This window comes from Lolium rigidum, chromosome 5 (assembly GCF_022539505.1).
Source record: "Lolium rigidum isolate FL_2022 chromosome 5, APGP_CSIRO_Lrig_0.1, whole genome shotgun sequence".
Lineage (NCBI taxonomy): Eukaryota > Viridiplantae > Streptophyta > Magnoliopsida > Poales > Poaceae > Lolium > Lolium rigidum.
In genome coordinates this window covers 30164614-30185567 of record NC_061512.1, presented here as the reverse complement: position 1 = coordinate 30185567, position 20954 = coordinate 30164614, and the positions used below count along the sequence as shown (strand labels likewise).

Genomic DNA, 20954 nt, shown 5'->3' with positions numbered 1-20954 from the left:
TATCCGTTCCATAATAAGTCTTTTTTTTAGCAATTACTATATCCGTCTCAAGAAATAAGGCGCACTCGTATTTTAAGATGAACTTTGACCATAAAAATTAAGCAAAAAAATCTTAATTATATTATATGCAATTAGTATCGTTGGATTCGTATTAAAAAACATCTTCTAATGATGCTAGTTTCATACAAACAATTTTTATATATTTAAAGTAATTTTTAGTTAAACAAAAAACACGTAAAAAAGGCGTCTTATTATTTGAATCGAAGGGAGTATTAGCAAACTAAAATTATGAAATCAAGTAATAATACTAGTAATAGTAATTACCAACAGAGAACCCCCGTGTACTGCAGGTTAATTTCACACTCGTTAAAAATAAAATAAAACTCGCCTCGAAAAGAAAAAAAAACTGGGCTGAAGAGAGAAGACGTGGCCGCCCCGTTTGCCATCCTACAGAACAAGTATAAAAGCGAAGACAATCTTGCATGTCCACGAACACAGAAACCCTAGCTAGACGCAGTGCTCTCCTGCTGGCTCACGGGATGGTGGACGACGGCGCGGAGCCCTCCCATTGCTACGGCGCTGAGTCCTCGCGTGCTGCTGCTCTCCACGCCGCGCAAGGTCCTAGTCCTGGCTCGACTCCGTTTTACTCGGATTTAGCAACGCTCATGTTGGTAGCCGCTGCCATGGAAAGGATTTAGCAAAGTTCTAACCTGCAACTGGAACTGTCAGGTGGCAATGGCATTCAATCATCACTTGAGTCCTTGGAGTTGAACCACACAAACGGTACGGTATCATCACTTTGTTCAGATCGTTAGTATTGGCCCTGGCCGCTCTAATGTATTTCCGCGCGCGAGTTCCAGCAACTCTGACTTGTGTGTTGTGTAATGTGTATCATCAATCCAGCTGCTGCCAATGAGGATGGTCAAATGGAAGACGAAACAAAACGCCACTTGAATCTGGTTCTCATCGGCCATGTTGGTAAGTTAGCCTTCTTACTACTGCTTATGGGATACTCCCTTTTTACTCACTTTTCTCTTATAGTATAAATAGGAACAGTACCGGTGAGTGGTCTTCTCTAGTATCAGTGTTGCTGATTTCTTAATGAATGTACTGAGGTTTTAATTTTGTTCGATCCAGATGCTGGAAAATCAACTGCTGGAGGCCAAATATTGTTGTTGAGTGGTCAAGTTGATAAACAGACCATTAAGAATTATGAAGAAGAAGCAAAGAAAAAAAGACGAGAAAGCTGGTTAGTACACTATATCTTTGCCAGGCTAAGCTACTTCCTTCGCCCCAAAATACAATATGGTGGAACTAGTCTTTTATTCTGTAATAATCTTCTGAATACTTAATTGCAGGTATATGGCTTATATTATGGATACAAATGAGGAAGAGCGACTTAAGGTACCTATCTCTTTCATACGGCTGCATGCTTGGCCAGAAAACTCTGTATGTAGTTTTGACACTTGTTCTTGCAGGGGAAGACCGTCGAAGTTGGTAGAGCCCACTTTGAGACTGAAAATACAAGATTCACTATTTTGGATGCACCGGTACTACTTCTCTTTCACATGTAACATTGATACTTGTTAGCTTTTTTTCTTCTTCCATGCACCACACTATTTTGTGTAACTGGTCTCTTCTAGCTTGCAATAGCTGATGAACCGAATTCTTGTTTAATGTACAGTATTTGTTTACTTACAATAGCTGTATTCTTGTTTCTTGTACACTTTTTGTTTACCATGGTGATCTGAATTTGCAGGGCCATAAATGTTATATACCAAATATGATAGCTGGTGCATCTCAAGCTGACATTGGTGTTCTGGTAACAACAGGGGCATGGGCATCGCTATTTTCATTTTCTTTGGCCGTTTCACCCATAGTGAATATTTTCCTTTTTCCTTTTCTTTTCTTTTCAGGTCATATCTGCTCGAAAAGGTGAATTTGAAGCTGGTTATGAAAGTGGAGGGCAAACACGTGAACATGTACTGCTTGCAAAAACTCTAGGTGTTTCTAAGTTGATTGTTGTCATCAACAAGATGGATGAACCTACAGTACAATGGTCTAAAGAAAGGTATGGCCGGTGGGACATACCTTGGTATTACATTTTCTGAATTGAAAGATCCAAATATTACAGCAGGTACATAAAGTGGAGCAAAATAATTAGTTTTATTATTTGTTTTAGGTATGATGAAATTGAAGGGAAAATGGTTCCTTTTTTCAAATCTTCAGGATACAATGTTAATAAAGGTATTATTCTGCTTTTGACACAGTTACAAGCTGGATATGTGCAATTGCTTCCTGTGCTGCTTTGTGTTAGTAAACTGTGCCTTCAACATCCATGTGTTCATGTGTTGATGGTTTTTTCAAGTCACTTTCTTGGCCATCGATCCTAAGTTGACACCTGCCTTGTGCTTCACACAGTGTGGCAATAGGATTTTGTTGAGTTATAAGAGGTTATATTGTTCTTGTGTATATCTTGGTTAGGTAACGTACTGTGGTGATGTATAGCCAACCAGATGCGATTTCTTACTATTTCATTGGTTTTGTTATCAGACGTCCAGTTCTTACCAATATCTGGTCTTTGTGGAACCAATATGAAGACCAAGATGGATAAAAGCATTTGTAGCTGGTGGGATGCTCCGTGCCTTTTTGATGTTTTGGACCATATCGAAGTTCCTTTGTGTGACCACAAAAGTTCAGTAAGGTTTGAAGGCTATGCTCCTGCTTCGTACACTCTTATTATTGTATGAGCCATGTGCTGAAAAATATATATGATGCTTTGGGCATGACTTCATCTCCAATATTTAAGTTTTGATTATTATCAATATATTGATGGTGACAATTTTAACAATGTAGGATGCTGATAATTGGTAAATATAAAGATCATGGCACTGTTGGCACTGTTTTAATAGGAAAATTAGAGTCTGGGACTATCACAGAGGGTGACAATTTGTTGGTTATGCCGAACAAGGTATTTTATTTTATCTCAATGTAACAATCTATGTCTGCCTGTTCTACTTGGGACTATGCAATTCAGTTTGGGTGTAATGTCTCTTGTTCGAGTAGTCCAACGTAAAAGTCATTGGTATAACCTTGGATGAGAGGAAAGTACGGCGTGCTGGACCTGGTGAGAATGTTTGTGTCAAACTAAATGGAATTGAAGAGGAGGATATTATGGGTGGTTTTGTACTTTCCAGCATCAGTAAGTGCATTCTTCCAAAAATGTTAATATAGTATTAGGTTGTCATGATCATGATCCAGGTGCCTGTATTAAAAAAAAGTTAAAAGATTTGTGGAGGTTTCTTTACTTGTACTTGTGGTTTCTTTACACTACAGGAATGGCGCGATGCGCCGACGGCCGTGGCGTACGCCGACGGCCAAATGTCGGGGCCGTCGGCGTACGTCCGGTCCAGGGCAGCGGCCCAAAGAGCCCCTCGGCGTAGACATACCCTCGACGTAGAGACGGATACGCCGACGGCCACCCTCGGCGTACTAAAGGCCGTCGGCGTACTAAAGGCATCTGCTCCGGTCCCGCTCCGGCCGTGACGGCCCGGTCACGGCGTCGGCCGAGGCGCCGAGGGCCACCCTCGGCATAGGGCATCACCCACCTATGCCGACGGCCACCCTCGGCATACATTTTTTTTTCTTTTTTTCTTTTTGGTCATTAACTTTATATTATGTTTGTTTTATTTATGTACTAGTATGAATTATGTAAAAATAGTTACTTTTTTAAAGAAAAAAATGGTAGATGGCTTATGTAGATCCCACGAGTGACGCTCTTCGTAGACGGGTCGACGGGATCCAGTAGGGCCCAACATCTCGCTATCGATGTACATATGTCCTAAAACAAAGGAAAAAAGTCCATTGCTAACCCTAACTCTAACCCTAACCCTAACCCTAGGGGTAGATTTGCGAGGTCCCCGCCCCCTAGGGTTTCCCTAGATACAAACCACCGGAGCGTCCGAATCGCCGGAAACTCCTGCTACGGCTCATCCGGGGCCTATTTCATTCCAAACCTATGGTTTCCATGTGCATATGTCCTAAACAAAGCAAAGAAATTAAAAAATCCATTGGTGAACCCTCGCACGAAAAAAGCTATAGGGGTAGATCCGCAATGTCCCCGGCCTAGGGTTTCCCAAGATACGGATCACCGGAGCGTCGGAATCGCTTGAAAACTTGCATTTGTCCCTAACATATGTGTACAAGTGTGATGTAAGGTTTGTCTAACCTTGCATGTACCCCGCGTTGACGATTTCCGCATACATGGGCCGACACTTGGTAAAATCCAGGATTTGTATGTGGAAACTCCTGCTACGGCTCATCCGGGGCCTATTTCATTCCAAACCTATGGTTTGCATGTGCATATGTCCTAAACAAAGCAAAGCAAATAAAAAAATCCATTGGTGAACCCTCGCACGGAGAAAGCTATAGGGGTAGATCCGCAGGGTCCCCGCCCTAGGGTTTCCCAAGATACGGATCACCGGAGCGTCGGAATCGCTTGAAAACTTGCATTTGTCCCTAACATATGTGTACAAGTGTGATGTAAGGTTTGTCTAACCTTGCATGTACCCCGCGTTGATGATTTCCGCATACATGGGCCGACACTTGGTAAAATCCAGGATTTGTATGTGGAACTCCTGCTACGGCTCATCCGGGGCCTATTTCATTCCAAACCTATGGTTTCCATGTGCATATGTCCTAAACAAAGCAAAGCAAATAAAAAAATCCATTGGTAAACCCTCGCACGGAGAAAGCTATAGGGGTAGATCTGCAGGGTCCCCGCCCTAGGGTTTCCCAAGATACGGATCACCGGAGCGTCGGAATCGCTTGAAAACTTGCATTTGTCCCTAACATATGTGTACAAGTGTGATGTAAGGTTTGTCTAACCTTGCATGTACCCGGCGTTGACGATTTCCGCATACATGGGCCGACACTTGGTAAAATCCAGGATTTGTATGTGGAAACTATCGCTACGGCTCATCCGGGGCCTATTTCATTCCAAACCTATGGTTTCCATGTGCATATGTCCTAAACAAAGCAAAGCAAATAAAAAAATCCATTGGTAAACCCTCGCACGGAGAAAGCTATAGGGGTAGATCTGCGGGGTCCCCGCCCTAGGGTTTTTTCAAGATACAGACCATCGGATCGTCGGAATCGCTGGAAAACTTGCATATGCCCATAACATATGTGTACAAGTGTGATGTAAGGTTTGGCTAACCTTGGATGTACCCGTTGTTGACGATTTCCGCATACATGGGCTAACACTTGGTAAAATCCAGGATCTGTATGTGGAAACTCTCGCCACGGCTCAAATGGAGCCTATTTTATGGTGAAGTATGCCCAACCTATGGTTTCCATGTACATATGTCCTAAATAAACCAAAACAAGTAAAAAATTACATTGGTAAACTCTCGCACGGAGGGTAGATCTACGGGGTCCCCGCCCTAGGGTTTCCCAAGATATAGATCACCGGAGCGTCAGAATTGTTGGAAAACTTGCATCTGCCCCTAACATATATGTACAAGTGTGACACGTCATTTTATGTGATAAATATTTTCCGTTTCGCGCGTTGGCTCACGGGTGCACGCGCGCGCCCGGTACGGCCATACCGCATGTCCCGGCGGCCCCGTTTTGCGCAGTTGGCAAAGCAAACGGAGCCAAAAAATCGAGCGGAGCCGCGTGGCGTCATTTTATGTGTCCTAGTAACCACCGCAAAAGACGGAACCGGGATACGGCAATTATCTTGGAGAACCCTTCACGAACGGGGCTATCTCGTCCGGAGTTCTATGGCTTTTAGGGGAAATGAGTAGGAAACGGCCCGTTTCACCACATAGTTTGTCGGAACGAGGCCATATTTGGCACGTGCGTGGGCCTTAGGATGGGAAGCAAGGCCCCGGTCGCGGATTTCCAATCCGAACCACGGCGACGGTTTTTCCATTTTCGGGGTGCCGGAAGGGCTTTTTTTTGTGAAGCGGCTACATGGCGCGCATTTCAGTATCGCGCGGGACCTCCGCGCGGCGATAGGATACCTCCTACGCACCACCTATCACATGCCATATGCGCGCGGTAGCCATCTGGGAATCCCACCCGCTTCCTGCGGTGCCCCGCCGAATCCGCTGGAAACCGACCGGATTTGAACTCGGGGCCACACTTTCCTTCGCTCAATAAATGGAGGGAAAAATGTTTTTAGGTCTAGGACGCGTCATTTTATGTGCTAAATGTTTTCCGTTTCGCGCGTTGGCGGACGGGTGCACGCGCACGCCCGGTACGGCCATACCGCATGTCCCGGCGGCCCCGTTTTGCGCAGTTGGCAAAGCAAACGGAGCCAAAAATCGAGCGGAGCCGCGTGGCGTCATTTTATGTGTCCTAGTAACCACCGCAAAAGACGGAACTGGGATACGGCAATTATCTTGGAGAACCCTTCACGAACGGGGCTATCTCGTCCGGAGTTCTATGGCTTTTAGGGGAAATGAGTAGGAAACGGCCCGTTTCACCACATAGTTTGTCGGAACGAGGCCATATTTGGCACGTGCGTGGGCCTTAGGATGGGAAGCAAGGCCCCGGTCGCGGATTTCCAATCCGAACCACGGCGATGGTTTTTCCATTTTCGGGTGCCTGGAAGGGCTTTTTTTTGTGAAGCAGCCTACATGGCGCGCATTTCAGTATCGCGCGGGACCTCCGCGCGGCGGTAGGATACCTCCTACGCACCACCTATCACATGCCATATGCGCGCGGAAGCCATCCGGGAATCCCACCCGCTTCTGCGGTGCCCCGCCGAATCCGCCGGAACCGACCGGATTTGAACCGGGGCCACACTTTCCTTCGCTCAATAAATGGAGGGAAAAATGTTTTTAGGTCTAGGACGCGTCATTTTATGTGCTAAATGTTTTCCGTTTCGCGCGTTGGCGGACGGGTGCACGCGCGCGCCCGGTACGGCCATACCGCATGTCCCGGCGGCCCCGTTTTGCGCAGCTTGGCAAAGCAAACGGAGCCAAAAATCGAGCGGAGCCGCGTGGCGTCATTTTATGTGTCCTAGTAACCACTGCAAAAGACGGAACTGGGATACGGCAATTATCTTGGAGAACCCTTCACGAACAGTGCTATCTCGTCCGGAGTTCTATGGCTTTTAGGGGAAATGAGTAGGAAACGGCCCGTTTCACCACATAGTTTGTCGGAACGAGGCCATATTTGGCACGTGCGTGGGCCTTAGGATGGGAAGCAAGGCCCCGGTCGCGGATTTCCAATCCGAACCACGGGCGACGGTTTTTCCATTTTCGGGGTGCCTGGAAGGGCTTTTTTTGTGAAGCGGCTACATGGCGCGCATTTCAGTATCGCGCGGGACCTCCGCGCGGCGGTAGGATACCTCCTACGCACCACCTATCACATGCCATATGCGCGCGGAAGCCATCCGGGAATCCCACCCGCTTCTGCGGTGCCCCGCCGAATCCGCCGGAAACCGACCGGATTTGAACTGGGGCCACACTTTCCTTCGCTCAATAAATGGAGGGAAAAATGTTTTTAGGTCTAGGACACGTCATTTTATGTGCTAAATGTTTTCCGTTTCGCGCGTTGGCAGACGGGTGCATACGCGCGCCCGGTACGGTCATACCGCATGTCCCGGCGGCCCCGTTTTGCGCGGTTGGCAAAGCAAACGGAGCCAAAAATCGAGCGGAGCCGCGTGGCGTCATTTTATGTGTCCTAGTAACCACTCGCAAAAGACGGAACTGGGATACGGCAATTATCTTGGAGAACCCTTCACGAACAGTGGCTATCTCGTCCGGAGTTCTATGGCTTTTAGGGGAAATGAGTAGGAAACGGCCCGTTTCACCACATAGTTTGTCGGAACGAGGCCATATTTGGCACGTGCGTGGGCCTTAGGATGGGAAGCAAGGCCCCGGTCGCGGATTTCCAATCCGAACCACGGGCGACGGTTTTTCCATTTTCGGGGTGCCGGAAGGGCTTTTTTTGTGAAGCAGCTACATGGCGCGCATTTCAGTATCGCGCGGGACCTCCGCGCGGCGGTAGGATACCTCCTACGCACCACCTATCACATGCCATATGCGCGCGGAAGCCATCCGGGAATCCCACCCGCTTCTCGCGGTGCTCCCGCCGAATCCGCCGGAAACCGACCGGATTTGAACCGGGGCCACACTTTCCTTCGCTCAATAAATGGAGGGAAAAATGTTTTTAGGTCTAGGACGCGTCATTTTATGTGCTAAATGTTTTCCGTTTCGCGCGTTGGCGGACGGGTGCACGCGCGCGCCCGGTACGGCCATACCGCATGTCCCGGCGGCCCCGTTTTGCGCAGTTGGCAAAGCAAACGGAGCCAAAAATCGAGCGGAGCCGCGTGGCGTCATTTTATGTGTCCTAGTAACCACCGCAAAAGACGGAACTGGGATACGGCAATTATCTTGGAGAACCATTCACGAACGAGGCTATCTCGTCCGGAGTTCTATGGCTTTTAGGGGAAATGAGTAGGAAACGGCCCGTTTCACCACATAGTTTGTCGGAACGAGGCCATATTTGGCACGTGCGTGGGCCTTAGGATGGGAAGCAAGGCCCCGGTCGCGGATTTCCAATCCGAACCACGGGCGACGGTTTTTCCATTTTCGGGGTGCCGGAAGGGCTTTTTTTGTGAAGCAGCTACATGGCGCGCATTTCAGTATAGCGCGGGACCTCCACGCGGCGGTAGGATACCTCCTACGCACCACCTATCACATGCCATATGCGCGCGGAAGCCATCTGGGAATCCCACCCGCTTCCTGCGGTGCCCGCCGAATCCGCTGGAAACTGACCGGATTTGAACTGGGGCCACACTTTCCTTCGCTCAATAAATGGAGGGAAAAATGTTTTTAGGTCTAGGACGCGTCATTTTATGTGCTAAATGTTTTCCGTTTCGCGCGTTGGCGGACGGGTGCACGCGCGCGCCCGTACGGCCATACCGCATGTCCCGGCGGCCCCGTTTTGCGCAGTTGGCAAAGCAAACGGAGCCAAAAATCGAGCGGAGCCGCGTGGCGTCATTTTATGTGTCCTAGTAACCACCTGCAAAAGACGGAACCGGGATACGGCAATTATCTTGGAGAGCCCTTCACGAACAGGGCTATCTCGTCCGGAGTTCTATGGCTTTTAGGGGAAATGAGTAGGAAACGGCCCGTTTCACCACATAGTTTGTCGGAACGAGGCCATATTTGGCACGTGCGTGGGCCTTAGGATGGGAAGCAAGGCCCCGGTCGCAGATTTCCAATCCGAACCACGGGCGACGGTTTTTCCATTTTCGGGGTGCCGGAAGGGCTTTTTTTTGTGAAGCAGCTACATGGCGCGCATTTCAGTATCGCGCGGGACCTCCGCGCGGTGGTAGGATACCTCATACGCACCACCTATCACATGCCATATGCGCGTGGAAGCCATCTGGGAATCCCACCCGCTTCCTGCGGTGCCCCGCCGAATCCGCTGGAAACTGACCGGATTTGAACTGGGGCCACACTTTCCTTCGCTCAATAAATGGAGGGAAAAATGTTTTTAGGTCTAGGACGCGTCATTTTATGTGCTAAATGTTTTCCGTTTCGCGCGTTGGCGGACGGGTGCACGCGCGCGCCCGGTACGGCCATACCGCATGTCCCGGCGGCCCCGTTTTGCGCAGTTGGCAAAGCAAACGGAGCCAAAAAATCGAGCGGAGCCGCGTGGCGTCATTTTATGTGTCCTAGTAACCACTGCAAAAGACGGAACCGGGATACGGCAATTATCTTGGAGAACCCTTCACGAACAGGGCTATCTCGTCCGGAGTTCTATGGCTTTTAGGGGAAATGAGTAGGAAACGGCCCGTTTCACCACATAGTTTGTCGGAACGAGGCCATATTTGGCACGTGCGTGGGCCTTAGGATGGGAAGCAAGGCCCCGGTCGCGGATTTCCAATCCGAACCACGGGCGACGGTTTTTCCATTTTCGGGGTGCCTGGAAGGGCTTTTTTTGTGAAGCGACTACATGGCGCGCATTTCAATATCGCGCGGGACCTCCGCGCGGCGGTAGGATACCTCCTACGCACCACCTATCACATGCCATATGCGCGCGGAAGCCATCCGGGAATCCCACCCGCTTCCGCGGTGCCCCGCCGAATCCGCCGGAAACCGTCCGGATTTGAACCGGGGCCACACTTTCCTTCGCTCAATAAATGGAGGGAAAAATGTTTTTAGGTCTAGGACGCGTCATTTTATGTGCTAAATGTTTTCCGTTTCGCGCGTTGGCGGACGGGTGCACGCGCGCGCCCGGTACGGCCATACCGCATGTCCCGCGGCCCCGTTTTGCACGACTCGGCAAAGTAAACGGAGCCAAAAAATCGAGCGGAGCCGCGTGGCGTCATTTTATGTGTCCTAGTAACCACTGCAAAATACCAGAGGTTAGCTGTCATCGGAGACCGGTCAAAGGGGTAGATCTGCCCCTCGGCATAGACCCACGCGCCTTAGCTAGATGTATTATTATTATAGATATTATTATTATAATATATACCTATTGTTAGTATATATATTTGTATATTATATTCATAAAAACAATGAAAGAAAAAAACAAAAAAAGGAAAAAAGAAAAAAAAGAAAAAGTGGTCTATGCCGAGGGTAGCCGTCGGCGTATGGCCGGCCCTCGGCATAGACACCTAACCCTAAAAACGGCCACGCACGCGCCCTGTCCCCGGTCCCCAACCCGAGCCCCGGTCCCCGGTCCCCAACCCGACCCGAGCCGCAGCCCACTCGCGCCGCCGCCACCCGTCGTTGCCCACGCCCGCGCCACCCGCCGTCGCCCGCCGCCATCCGCCGCCGCCTGCCTTCCCCGCGCCTCTCGAGTCGCCGCCCGCCTCCCCCCACGCCCCCCGAGCAGCCGCCCCGTCCCCCAGCCACCACCCGTCGCCCCGCGCCTCTCCACCCTTCGCCACCGCGCCGCCCCGGCCTCTCCTCCCGCAGCCCACCGCGTCGCCCCGGCCATCTCCTCCCGCAGCCCGCCACGCCGACCCGGCCATCTCCTCCCGCGCCGCCCCGGCCCTCTCCTCCCCTCACCGGCCGGCTCCATGAGAGCTCCAAATTGATGGTATGAATTTAGTTAGAGTAAATTGTTAGTTAGTTAGGATAAATTGTTAGTTATTTAGTTATTTAGTAGCACTTGTTAATTAGTTAGTTAGTTGTTAGTTAGTTGGAAATAGAAATGTGTAGTTGAAATTGAAATGATATGTTTAATAATCGAAATAGAAATGCAAATGTGAATTTCTTCTAATAATATGTATTTGTAATAGGCTATGCCGTGACCGCCTCGTCGTGAGCCTCCCGGTGTGACGATCCCGGATCTTGACGCGCTTCTCGACGGTCGCCGACATCGACACTCGGTTGTTCCACTACTTCCTCTACAGCCGAGGGTGAGCAAAATTTCGAACTTCTTCTCCGCATTTTATTTATGTCACTAGATTCATTTTCCAAGTCAAGTTGCGTAACCTAGGTGTCACTTCCCGTCCTCAAGCGTTACGCGGATAAATATGCATTAGTGGTAGGCATATTTTCAACCGTAACGCTTGCGGCATTTACGGGACAGTCGGCGGATCCGTAGTTGGGTACGTTCTCCATGCTCTGCTCCGGTCCGAGTCAGGATAATGTCAAGGCTAGAGTCGATGTTGAGAAGCTCTGTGATAGGAAGAAATTACACATGCAACGTCCTACTAGCCGTCGAAAGAATTGGTTCAAGCCGCACGCCGACTTCTGCCTTGATTCCATCCAAAAGAAGGAGGCATTCAAGTGGCTAAAATACGTTGTGATGTTCCCTGATGGTTATTGTTCGAATATGAGCAAGGGAGTCAATCTTTCGACGGGAAAAGTCACCGGGCTCAAGAGTCATGACTATCATATATGGATTGAGCGGCTGATGCCGGTGATGCTTCGAGGGTATCTCCCCGAGAAAATATGGCGAGTGCTCGCGGAGTTGAGCCATTTCTTCCGCACGCTCTGTGCTAAGCAGATATGTCCTAAGGTTATTGAGAAGCTGCAAGTTCAAGTGCCGGAGTTGTTATGCAATTTGGAGATGATCTTTCCGCCAGGCTTCTTTACTCCGATGGCACATCTCATTGTGCACCTCGCAAACGAGGCACTATTGGGTGGCCCAGTGCAGTTTCGGTGGCAGTTTTGTATTGAGAGAGAGTTCAAGTATATTCGGAAGATAACTGGAAACAAAGCCAAGATTGAAGCATGCATAGCTGAGGCAACGTGCCTTCGGGAGATGGCGGATGCCGCAACAACGTACTATCCTGATGAAGTTCTCACTCGCATAACCCGGTCTCTCGTTACAATGTCGACGTGCCCATGAATGACCCCAAGCTTCAACTATTCCAATGTCCCGGTGGCAAGGCTGGTAAAGGACAAAAATATAGATTGGAGAGGGAAGAGAAGGATTGCATAATGCTCTATGTGCTTATGAACATGAAGGAAGTGGTGGGGGGGGGACGACGACGATGGCGGTCACGATTTCATTAGGTAACATGGTGTAATGCTTATTGTATCTAGTTTCGATCACCTACACTCAACTCGGTCTAATGCTTATTGTATCCTTTCAGCGAATTCACGGATGAACAAGTGGTGGCTTCCGCGCGATCCCACGGGCGCGGAGTTGGAGACTCTACTGAAAGAGGGTGCTCCCGAAGTAAAAATAAACTTTGTGTCTTGGTTCATGAAAAAAGTAATGTCTAAGCTGTCCCTCTTACCTACCAATATGTGACTTGTCCCTGTTATTCCACGTAACTAATGCACACAACAAATTTGAACCGTGATTGTAGGGAGCTGATGCAAACGTTGAGATGACGAGATGAGTTGAGATGTGTTTCCCAAGGTTGTAACCGTGACGTCATGAAGTATGAGAAGTATGACGTGAATGGGTTTCGATTCCATACGAGACACACCGGAAGGGCCGGGCGAATCCAAAAACGATAAATACTGGTGTCTTCACTAAAGGATCCGATACCTTTGATTACTACGGGAGGTTAGAGAATGTATACGAGCTGACCTTCAATCGTACAAACAAACAACTCAATCTCGTTGTGTTCAAGTGTCATTGGTTCGACCCAAGAGGTGGACAGAGAATTACCAAGTCCATTGGGTTAGTTGAAGTTAAGCCTTCCACCACCTATACCGGAGCCGATGTCTATATTGTTGCTCACCAAGCCAAGCAAGTTTATTATTTGCCGTACCCATGCCAGAAAGCGGCCCTCAACGGCTGGGAAGTCGTGTTCCAGGTATCGCCACATGGTAACCTACCGATTCCCTCCGAGGACGATTACAACAACATTGACCCTGTAACATATGAGGGAATTTTCTATCAAGAGGAAGAGGACTTCGGGCACTTTGAGTTAGAATGTGTTCTTGAAGAGGACCTCGAGAACGATGCGAGAAACTCGTGGTGAGTCGGTGGTGGATCTAAAGGACATAGATATGCTCGAGAAGTTACAAGTGGAAGATGATAGCGATGATGAGCCTCCACCCGTCTATCAAAATCCAATTTACTACTCAAAAGATAGTGATAGTGATAGTGGCAAGGAGAAACAAAATGAGATTGACGATGAGATTGATGACGGCTGGTGAGGGTCTTTTATGTGTTTATATTTCAACATGCTTCTTATTTGTTTAGTATCTTTATGCTTAGTATTTATATTTTTTTCAACATGCTTCTTTATTGTTTAGTATCTTTATGCTTAGTATTTATATATTTTTGAACATGCTTCTTAATTGTTTAGTGTCTTTATGCTTACTATTTATATATTTTTCAACATGCTTCTTAATTGTTTTCTCTTTCTCAATGCGGGTGATTGAACAATATGAGCGGCGGCAAGGAGGACTCGTCGAGCTTGCTTAAGAAGATGCAACAACGCAAGAACAATGTTAGAAGGAGTGAGAGGGAACCGCGTCGCAATCCGCGTTACGAGGACTTTGCGGTAGGAGGAGGAGGGACGAGGACGAGGACGAGGACGGGGACGAGGTGGTGGAGGCTGGAGGTGGCTTGGGAGGAGGTGGAGGTGGAGGTGGAGGTGGAGGTGGGCTGGGGAGGACCGGACTTTGAGCCACCACCCTCGGCTTCGGGCGACGTTGCTTCCGGGTTCTTTTTGGAGGGGACGTCTAGAGAGGAGGCGGAGACGGAGTCTAGAGCCGAGGAGGACTCTAGCCGCGGGTTTGAGACTCCGGAGGAGGATGGGCGGCCGAAGGCACTGAAGATTCGTGGGGAAGCGAGAGTCCCCGACGAGAGGAAGGAGCCTAAGACCCATGAGGCGAAGACCCTTATAATTCCTGCTGGCCCTGAGTAAGTGTACTAATTTGGCAATTTCGATTTTCATGTACTAATGTTTGATTTTCATGTGCTAATGTTTGATTTTCATGTGCAGCAATTGGATATTTCCTCCGGGGGTCAAGGGGCGCCTGCCTAGCGAGCATGATTGGAGCTTTGCTTAGGAAGTTCTGGCCGGGCAAGTACTATCCCTCGGCACTTGTCCCAGCTGGCGAGAAGAAGCTAGCCACTACTTGGACGAACTACGAGAGTGCCCCTGGCGTAGGCTTCCCGACGGCTGCTGAGGCCGTGATGAGAAAGTTTTGGGTAAGACATATTTTCTCGAGCTTCATTCATATTTGATGACCCCAATGTTCTAACTCATGAATCTCACAATTGTTTTTTGCATGATTGAAGTGTTTTTATCGTGTGGCGCCCGAGGTTGAGGAGACGGCCGCGAACAGGACTTTGCGGGCGACTTGTGAGAGGTTGACACCGCAGGTGTGGTACAACCAAAGGATCACGTCCGCCAGTCACTTCAGGCGAGAGAGGCGAGAGGGTCCATAAGCCGGACATTGTCGGTAAGAATGCTAAGGCCGAGTACGAGATGACGGTGGAGGACTACATGTCGGTGAGTAAAATGTCAATGAGATTCTACATTGCTACTAAGTTGCGATTGCATTAGATTGAGTTGAGTATTGCATTTTCAGGTTATCCCCGATTGGGCCGAGCCGCATGCCGAGGCATGGGAGGAGATGGTTAGGACGAGGTGGCTCAAGATGGACGAGGACTTTGCAGCCGTGGCGAGGCGGAACGCGGAGAACCGAGGCGACGGTGGCACACACCGTGGGGGAAACCTCAGCTACGAGCGCTACAAGGGGAAGACGGTATGTATACATTTTATTTTCCTTCAGGTTCAAAGTTGGTACTCACAACATTTCCTTTCGCGATGCAGAGGGCCGCGTTAGGACCCGAGGAGGAGATGTCTGACCTCGAGATATACAACAAGATGCGGCTTAAGAAGCCCGATCTCTCGCAGCCTCAGCCCTCGCTCCCTGAGTACTTCGGCACCTACGCCGAGGACGTCGAGAACTACTGCGAGATGGTGAGGCATCGTCACCCGGAGGTGGATGACCCCATGAGCGCGGAGGTCGACGAGGAGTCGTTGGTCCTGTCGTCCGGAGGGTTGCCGCATGGCCGTCTCGCCATGCTGAACAAGGCCGTCAAGCATACCCTCACAACGACCTTCACGCGTCTCAAGGCGGGACTCACCAAGGACAGCCCCCCTCTCCCGCCTCGTCGCCGGGCTCGGCAACCCGCATACGACGTAAGTTTCCCTCATTTCCATCCTCTTTCCGACTTTCGTTCATACATTGCTAAGTGCTAACGAGACATGAATTTGTGAAATTGTAGCCTAACTTCGAGGCGGCCTACGTGGCCGCTCATCAAGAATATCAGGTGGCCTTCAACCAGCACCAGCAGCAGTTCATGGAGTACATGGCATATATACATGTAAGTTCCAACCTTTGTTTTCGCAAATGATGACAAGTCCCACTTTCCCCTAGTTTGATGCTTCATTTCTGCAAAGACTGACATGTAAACTATCTTGCAGGCGTCGTTTGTGGCCAATCAAACTGGACAGACAGCGGATTTAGGGCCGATGCCTCCCTTTCCGGGGCTGGCGCCAAACATGCCATCGAAGGAAAATTTCGCTGCGGAGTACTATGGGAGAACAACGGTAAGTTCTTCGCCAAACCGAATACTACGGCTTTCCTTTGCCTCGCAAATTGCTAACATCTCGGGAACATGTGTGTAGGGAACGGGATGTTCCGGAAACCAGGGTGGTGGGAGGGACATGACACCGGTTCATCATGGTGGTCCTTCTCCCGGTGCTACACCCGGTACTTCTCCCGGTACTTCTCCCGGTCCTTCTCCCGGTGGTTCTTCCGCAGCTTCTACCGGAAGGAATCGGCCCGGGCCGGTGTCTAGCGGCGACGAGCTCCTCTAGTTGTCCCATGCATGTATCTTATCGACACGATACTATGTATCCGGAGCTATGTTATGAGACCATGATTTGTAGCTATTTGAACATCATGTGATGTCTATGTGCAAAGTCCTGTGAATTATGCAATATATGTGCTGTGAAAACTGTGAAATCTGTGAAATCTGTGAAAAACTGTGAAATCTGTCAATTTGGCAATTTTGTGAAATCTGGGTCGACGCTACGCCGACGGCCTAACCCTCGGCATAGCCTCGACATGGACCAAATGGTCAGGGCTATGCCGAGGGCCTCCCCCTCGGCGTATGAACGGGGAGCTCCCAGCGGTTGCCACGTCGCCTGATGTGCCGAGGGCCTCCCCCTCGGCGTACCGTCTGCGTAGAAGCGGCCAGGAGGCGCCACGTGCCTCTATACGCCGACGGGGCCACGCTCGGCGTAGCGTCTGCGTAGACGCGGCCAGGAGGCGCCACGTGCCTCCGTACGTCGACGGGGCGACGCTCGGCGTAGCGTCTGCGTAGAAGCGGCCAGGAGGCGCCACGTGCCTCCATACGCCGACGGGCGACGCTCGGCGTAGCCCAAACGGACGTTAGCCGGACGGCGCCGGTCACCGTGCTACGCCGAGGGTTGCGACGCCGACGAGCGGTTCCAGCCGTCGGCCCTCTGCGGCTACGCCGACGGCGGCCTCTACGCCGAGGGCCGCGTGTGCTCTGCCGAGGCCTATCTTCCCCGAGGAGCTACGCCGAGGGGGCCCGTCGGCGTATCGTACGCCGAGGGCAAGCGCGTGCTACGCCGAGGGTCGAATGCCGTCGGCATCTACCGCGATTCCTGTAGTGTTACTTGCGTACTTGTGGTTTGCCTACAACTCATTTTTGATAATGCTTACACGTGCAGCTAATCCTGTTGGTGCTTTCGCTGAATTTAATGCTAAACTGCATATTCTAGAGTTGCTCGATAATGTAAGTGTTGCTTGATACTTTCACTTACATAAATAAGTTGTAGGAGATTACTTTTCATATGAGCATATTTTCTTCTGTCATGCATGCTTATATTTCATAATCTGTATTACATGGATGTACATCTTACTCTTGTTGGATTTCAATTTGCTGATAAGAGTACACTGGTGGTCCCTTTATCGAAAAAAAGAGTACACCGGTTATGCTTATGGGGATACAAATATATGCATTATTGCTTGAATGTGAAAGCGTTTAGTTTAAGTGATAATTGGATTGACATTCACTGTTCAGTACTTAGCTTCTGCCATATTTCGTAAGCTCATTCTAGTAGCAACTTCTGTATATATTTGCGGATTTTCTTGCAATATCCAATAGCTAGAATGCTACATCGAGCATAGTTTTAATTCTTTTTTGTATATTTGATTTCTTTATATGGGTGATCACAAATTTCCATCACTCCAAGTATATGACTATTACTGCTACACAATTACGAATATTGGTGTTTCTCTTCCGTATGTTGATTGTTTTAACTAATTAGCATTCTATGTTTGCAATATGCTAGGCTGTGCTCTCTGCTGGCTACAAGTCAGTTTTACATATCCACTCTGTTGTTGAGGAGTGTGAAATTGTTGATCTCATAGAGGAAATTAACATGAAAAAAATGAAAGAACCTTATCCAAAGAAAAAGAAGCCAAAAGGGAAGCTTATTTTTGTGAAGAATGATGCAGTTGTAGTTTGTCGCATTCGGGTAATAATCTGGAAACTCATTAGTACAGCATGAAACTCATTAGTACAACAGACCTTTTCATTGCTTGTAGAACTAACTGTATTGTGTCATGCAATTAGGTGAATAATTTGATATGCATAGAGAAGTTCTCTGATTACCCTCAGCTTGGAAGATTTACTCTACGGACAGAAGGCAAGTATACAAGCTTCAGAACATATTTTCTTTTACCTTCTAGGGTGAACACAACAGAGTCTTTGTATTTTTAAACTTCTATTGATTCACCTTTTAACATCTCTTCATAATCATTTTTAAAAAGAAACATTTCTTCATAATCGATGGCACTACTATACCACGTAGCTTACTATTATGAACATTTTAGTAGTTCATCCCCCCCCCCCTTTCCCCAATGTTGAGAATAAGGTCCCAATATACATGTTTCTATGCAAGATAAGATATATGAAAAAGTATAGAGAATCAGAATCAATTAAGCCTACCGCCTGCCCCTAACCAGTGACCTATGCTCTAATAGACAACCACCATCAGTTTTTGTATTTATTTAGAATCTTCCGACTTTGATTTTTTTCTTTGACTCATTTTCTAGTTATCTATGTCCTTTTATCCATCACTTCTTTATCTTTGCATGCTAATACAAGTGTCTTGTGTTAAATCATTAAAAAACAACAACCTCTGGAAACAAGTGTGTGGTGTTAAATCTTAAAAAATTCCCTTTACATGTGTTATTGCAGGAAAGACAGTTGCTGTAGGGAAGGTTGTTGATGTTCCTTCCTCTGCAAGGTTTTAAGCTTAAGACAATTTTGATAGAATGAGGGATAGACACTTCAGCCCAGTTCTTTCCGGCTATGGATTGTGCAGAAACCGCTCTAACTCGAACTTCCTAGAGAAACAAGACTGGAAATAAGCTAGTGAGAAACTGCATTCCAGACTTCCAGTTCTTTTCAGCTTTCACCTTTCCAACTTATTGTTGTATGGGTTGTCTGATAAAAATCCTAAGTGCCCCTAGAATAACTTTGCATGCTGACTAACTGATATTGGGCTAGTTGTTACAGTTTTGCCACATGTATGAGTACAAATTCAAAATCTAAGATCATAAAGTGCTAAATACTGCAAACATACATACCCGTGCAGTTGGCATATGTTTTGTTTTTGTTGTTTGCAGATACAACAATGTGAGGGTGTGGAAGAAATAGTTGTTTTTCCTTTTGGCAAAAAAGTAAAGAAAGAGCTAGGACTGATGGATGAACGGAACTGAAACCTGAAACCTGAAACGATACAACTACACTCATACTTGCACATTTTCCAACCTACTATTCTCATACACACCTAACATAACTAGGGCCTACACAAAGGAAAGTCTTAATTTTCTATCTGCTGTTCTACTAATCGATTACTCCTGCCTTGGCACTCCACTACAGGGAAATAGAACTCTACCGAGTGCTACAATTGGCAAAAAACTGTCTGCAAATAGGGTTTACCGAGTGTATTTTGTTTGGTTTACCGAGTGTTTTCCCCTTCATTCAGCAAAAAAAAAACAACTTGATGGGCACACAGCACAAACAGGGTCCACATGGCAAACCAGTTTGCTGAGTGTATTTAGTGTATACACGACAAAATTTGAAACTATTTTGCCGAGTGTATTTTAAAAATCATGGAAAAATGTAAAAATATTTTCAGTGTTTTTTTTGTAAATACACGCCAAAATTTAAACTTTATTCTGATTGTAAATCTTATATTTTCAGTGTTTTTATTGTAAATACACGCCAGAATTTAAACTTTATTCTGATTGTAATTCTTATAAATCACGGTGAAATGTGTGTTGCCGAGTGTTTTTTTTTTGTTTTTTGTAAAATGTACTTGTGGTTACATACCATGCTCTCCCTCCTCATGCTATACCTCGGCATGGCCCTCTCTGGCAGATTCCATGGCGGCGAATTCTTCTAGTCCGATTCAAATTTGTTTCTTTGCTCGGTGTTGCATGGCATGATTGTTGTATGCGTGTAGGCTGCCTCCTCTTTGTCTGAATTTCCCTGAAAGGCTGGTCATTCCGTACTTTTAGCCTGAATCTCTACACAGATTGCAAATTTGTCCACTGCGTGTCATCTAGTTTCTTCTTTCTTGCCTTGATAGGGTTGTAGCAATCGTATTTGGACAACTTGATCATCCAGCATACCATAAAAGTGTTTCGTTATTCAACAATATTCAGGGCTTAACAGAAGCAGTCAAGCAGATGGAGCGCATGAGAATATTCAGGGCCATGCTGTTGGCCAGAGACACCAAAATATGAAATATACCAAATAAATGATCACCCCTAAAATACGATAGCGATCCATTTAGTTGTAAAAAAAAGATACAATCCATCCATGTAGTTTAAAATATTTCCAGGTGTTTGGCTATAACAAATATTGTAGTTTTAAAACCAAAGAATCTCAAAAGCTGAGGTTAGGTCTGGGCCCTCTCCTTATTCCAAAAAATGAGAAAAAAGAAAAAAACTGTGGGTATTTGTTGGGTGGATTCATAAGATACGACGCCGTTATGCCAAACTTTGTTATATCCATCTCTACCTTGCAGTGATATTTAATTGTGCCAAATAATTGAAGATACGTATTTACTTGAGATTTACTACTTCCTCCGATCCATATTACTTACCACTAAAATAGATGTATCTATAATTAAAATATATCTAGATACATCTATATGGGTGTTAAATAATATGAATCGTAGGGAGTAGTGAATAGACACTGTCATGGTATTTGTGTGTCCATCTTGTACCTGGCTTGTAAGAAAGATCAACGGTTGCTTGCAGCCTTGCACGACTGTGGCACTCCGTTCCAACAAACGACCCCTCTGCGTTTCTTGTTGACACACATCCACAACTATATATTACAAGGATGCTTCCCCATGAGACCCCCAGAGGTGCAAAGAGTACACCACCGGCTAGGTAATCCCTTTTTTTTTTTGAATTCAAACCACTTCATTAAAA

The 20954-nt window shown here is 47.5% G+C and overlaps 1 protein-coding gene across 1 annotated transcript; it reads left to right on the top strand.

Annotated features, from left to right (window-relative positions):
- The first annotated feature begins 563 nt into the window (after positions 1 to 563).
- On the top strand, positions 564 to 19085 carry LOC124654446 (eukaryotic peptide chain release factor GTP-binding subunit ERF3A-like). The gene is made up of 16 exons (XM_047193443.1): positions 564 to 618; positions 730 to 783; positions 904 to 978; positions 1138 to 1249; positions 1359 to 1404; positions 1479 to 1550; positions 1760 to 1822; positions 1917 to 2071; positions 2183 to 2247; positions 2554 to 2704; positions 2857 to 2971; positions 3067 to 3202; positions 17168 to 17232; positions 17792 to 17977; positions 18076 to 18148; positions 18703 to 19085. Exons 3-16 carry the CDS (start codon positions 927 to 929, stop codon positions 18756 to 18758), a joined length of 1347 nt encoding a protein of 448 aa, XP_047049399.1. The 5' UTR covers positions 564 to 618; positions 730 to 783; positions 904 to 926; the 3' UTR covers positions 18759 to 19085.
- Positions 19086 to 20954: the final 1869 nt, after the last annotated feature.

Excerpts from the sequence above, each read along its gene's own strand:
- LOC124654446 (XM_047193443.1), top strand. The coding sequence starts at position 927 with ATGGAAGACGAAACAAAACGCCACTTGAATCTGGTTCTCATCGGCCAT. Across the intron at positions 3,203-17,167 it reads TTTTGTACTTTCCAGCATCA|CTAATCCTGTTGGTGCTTTC; the intron begins GTAAGTGCATTC and ends TTACACGTGCAG. Across the intron at positions 18,149-18,702 it reads ATTTACTCTACGGACAGAAG|GAAAGACAGTTGCTGTAGGG; the intron begins GCAAGTATACAA and ends GTGTTATTGCAG.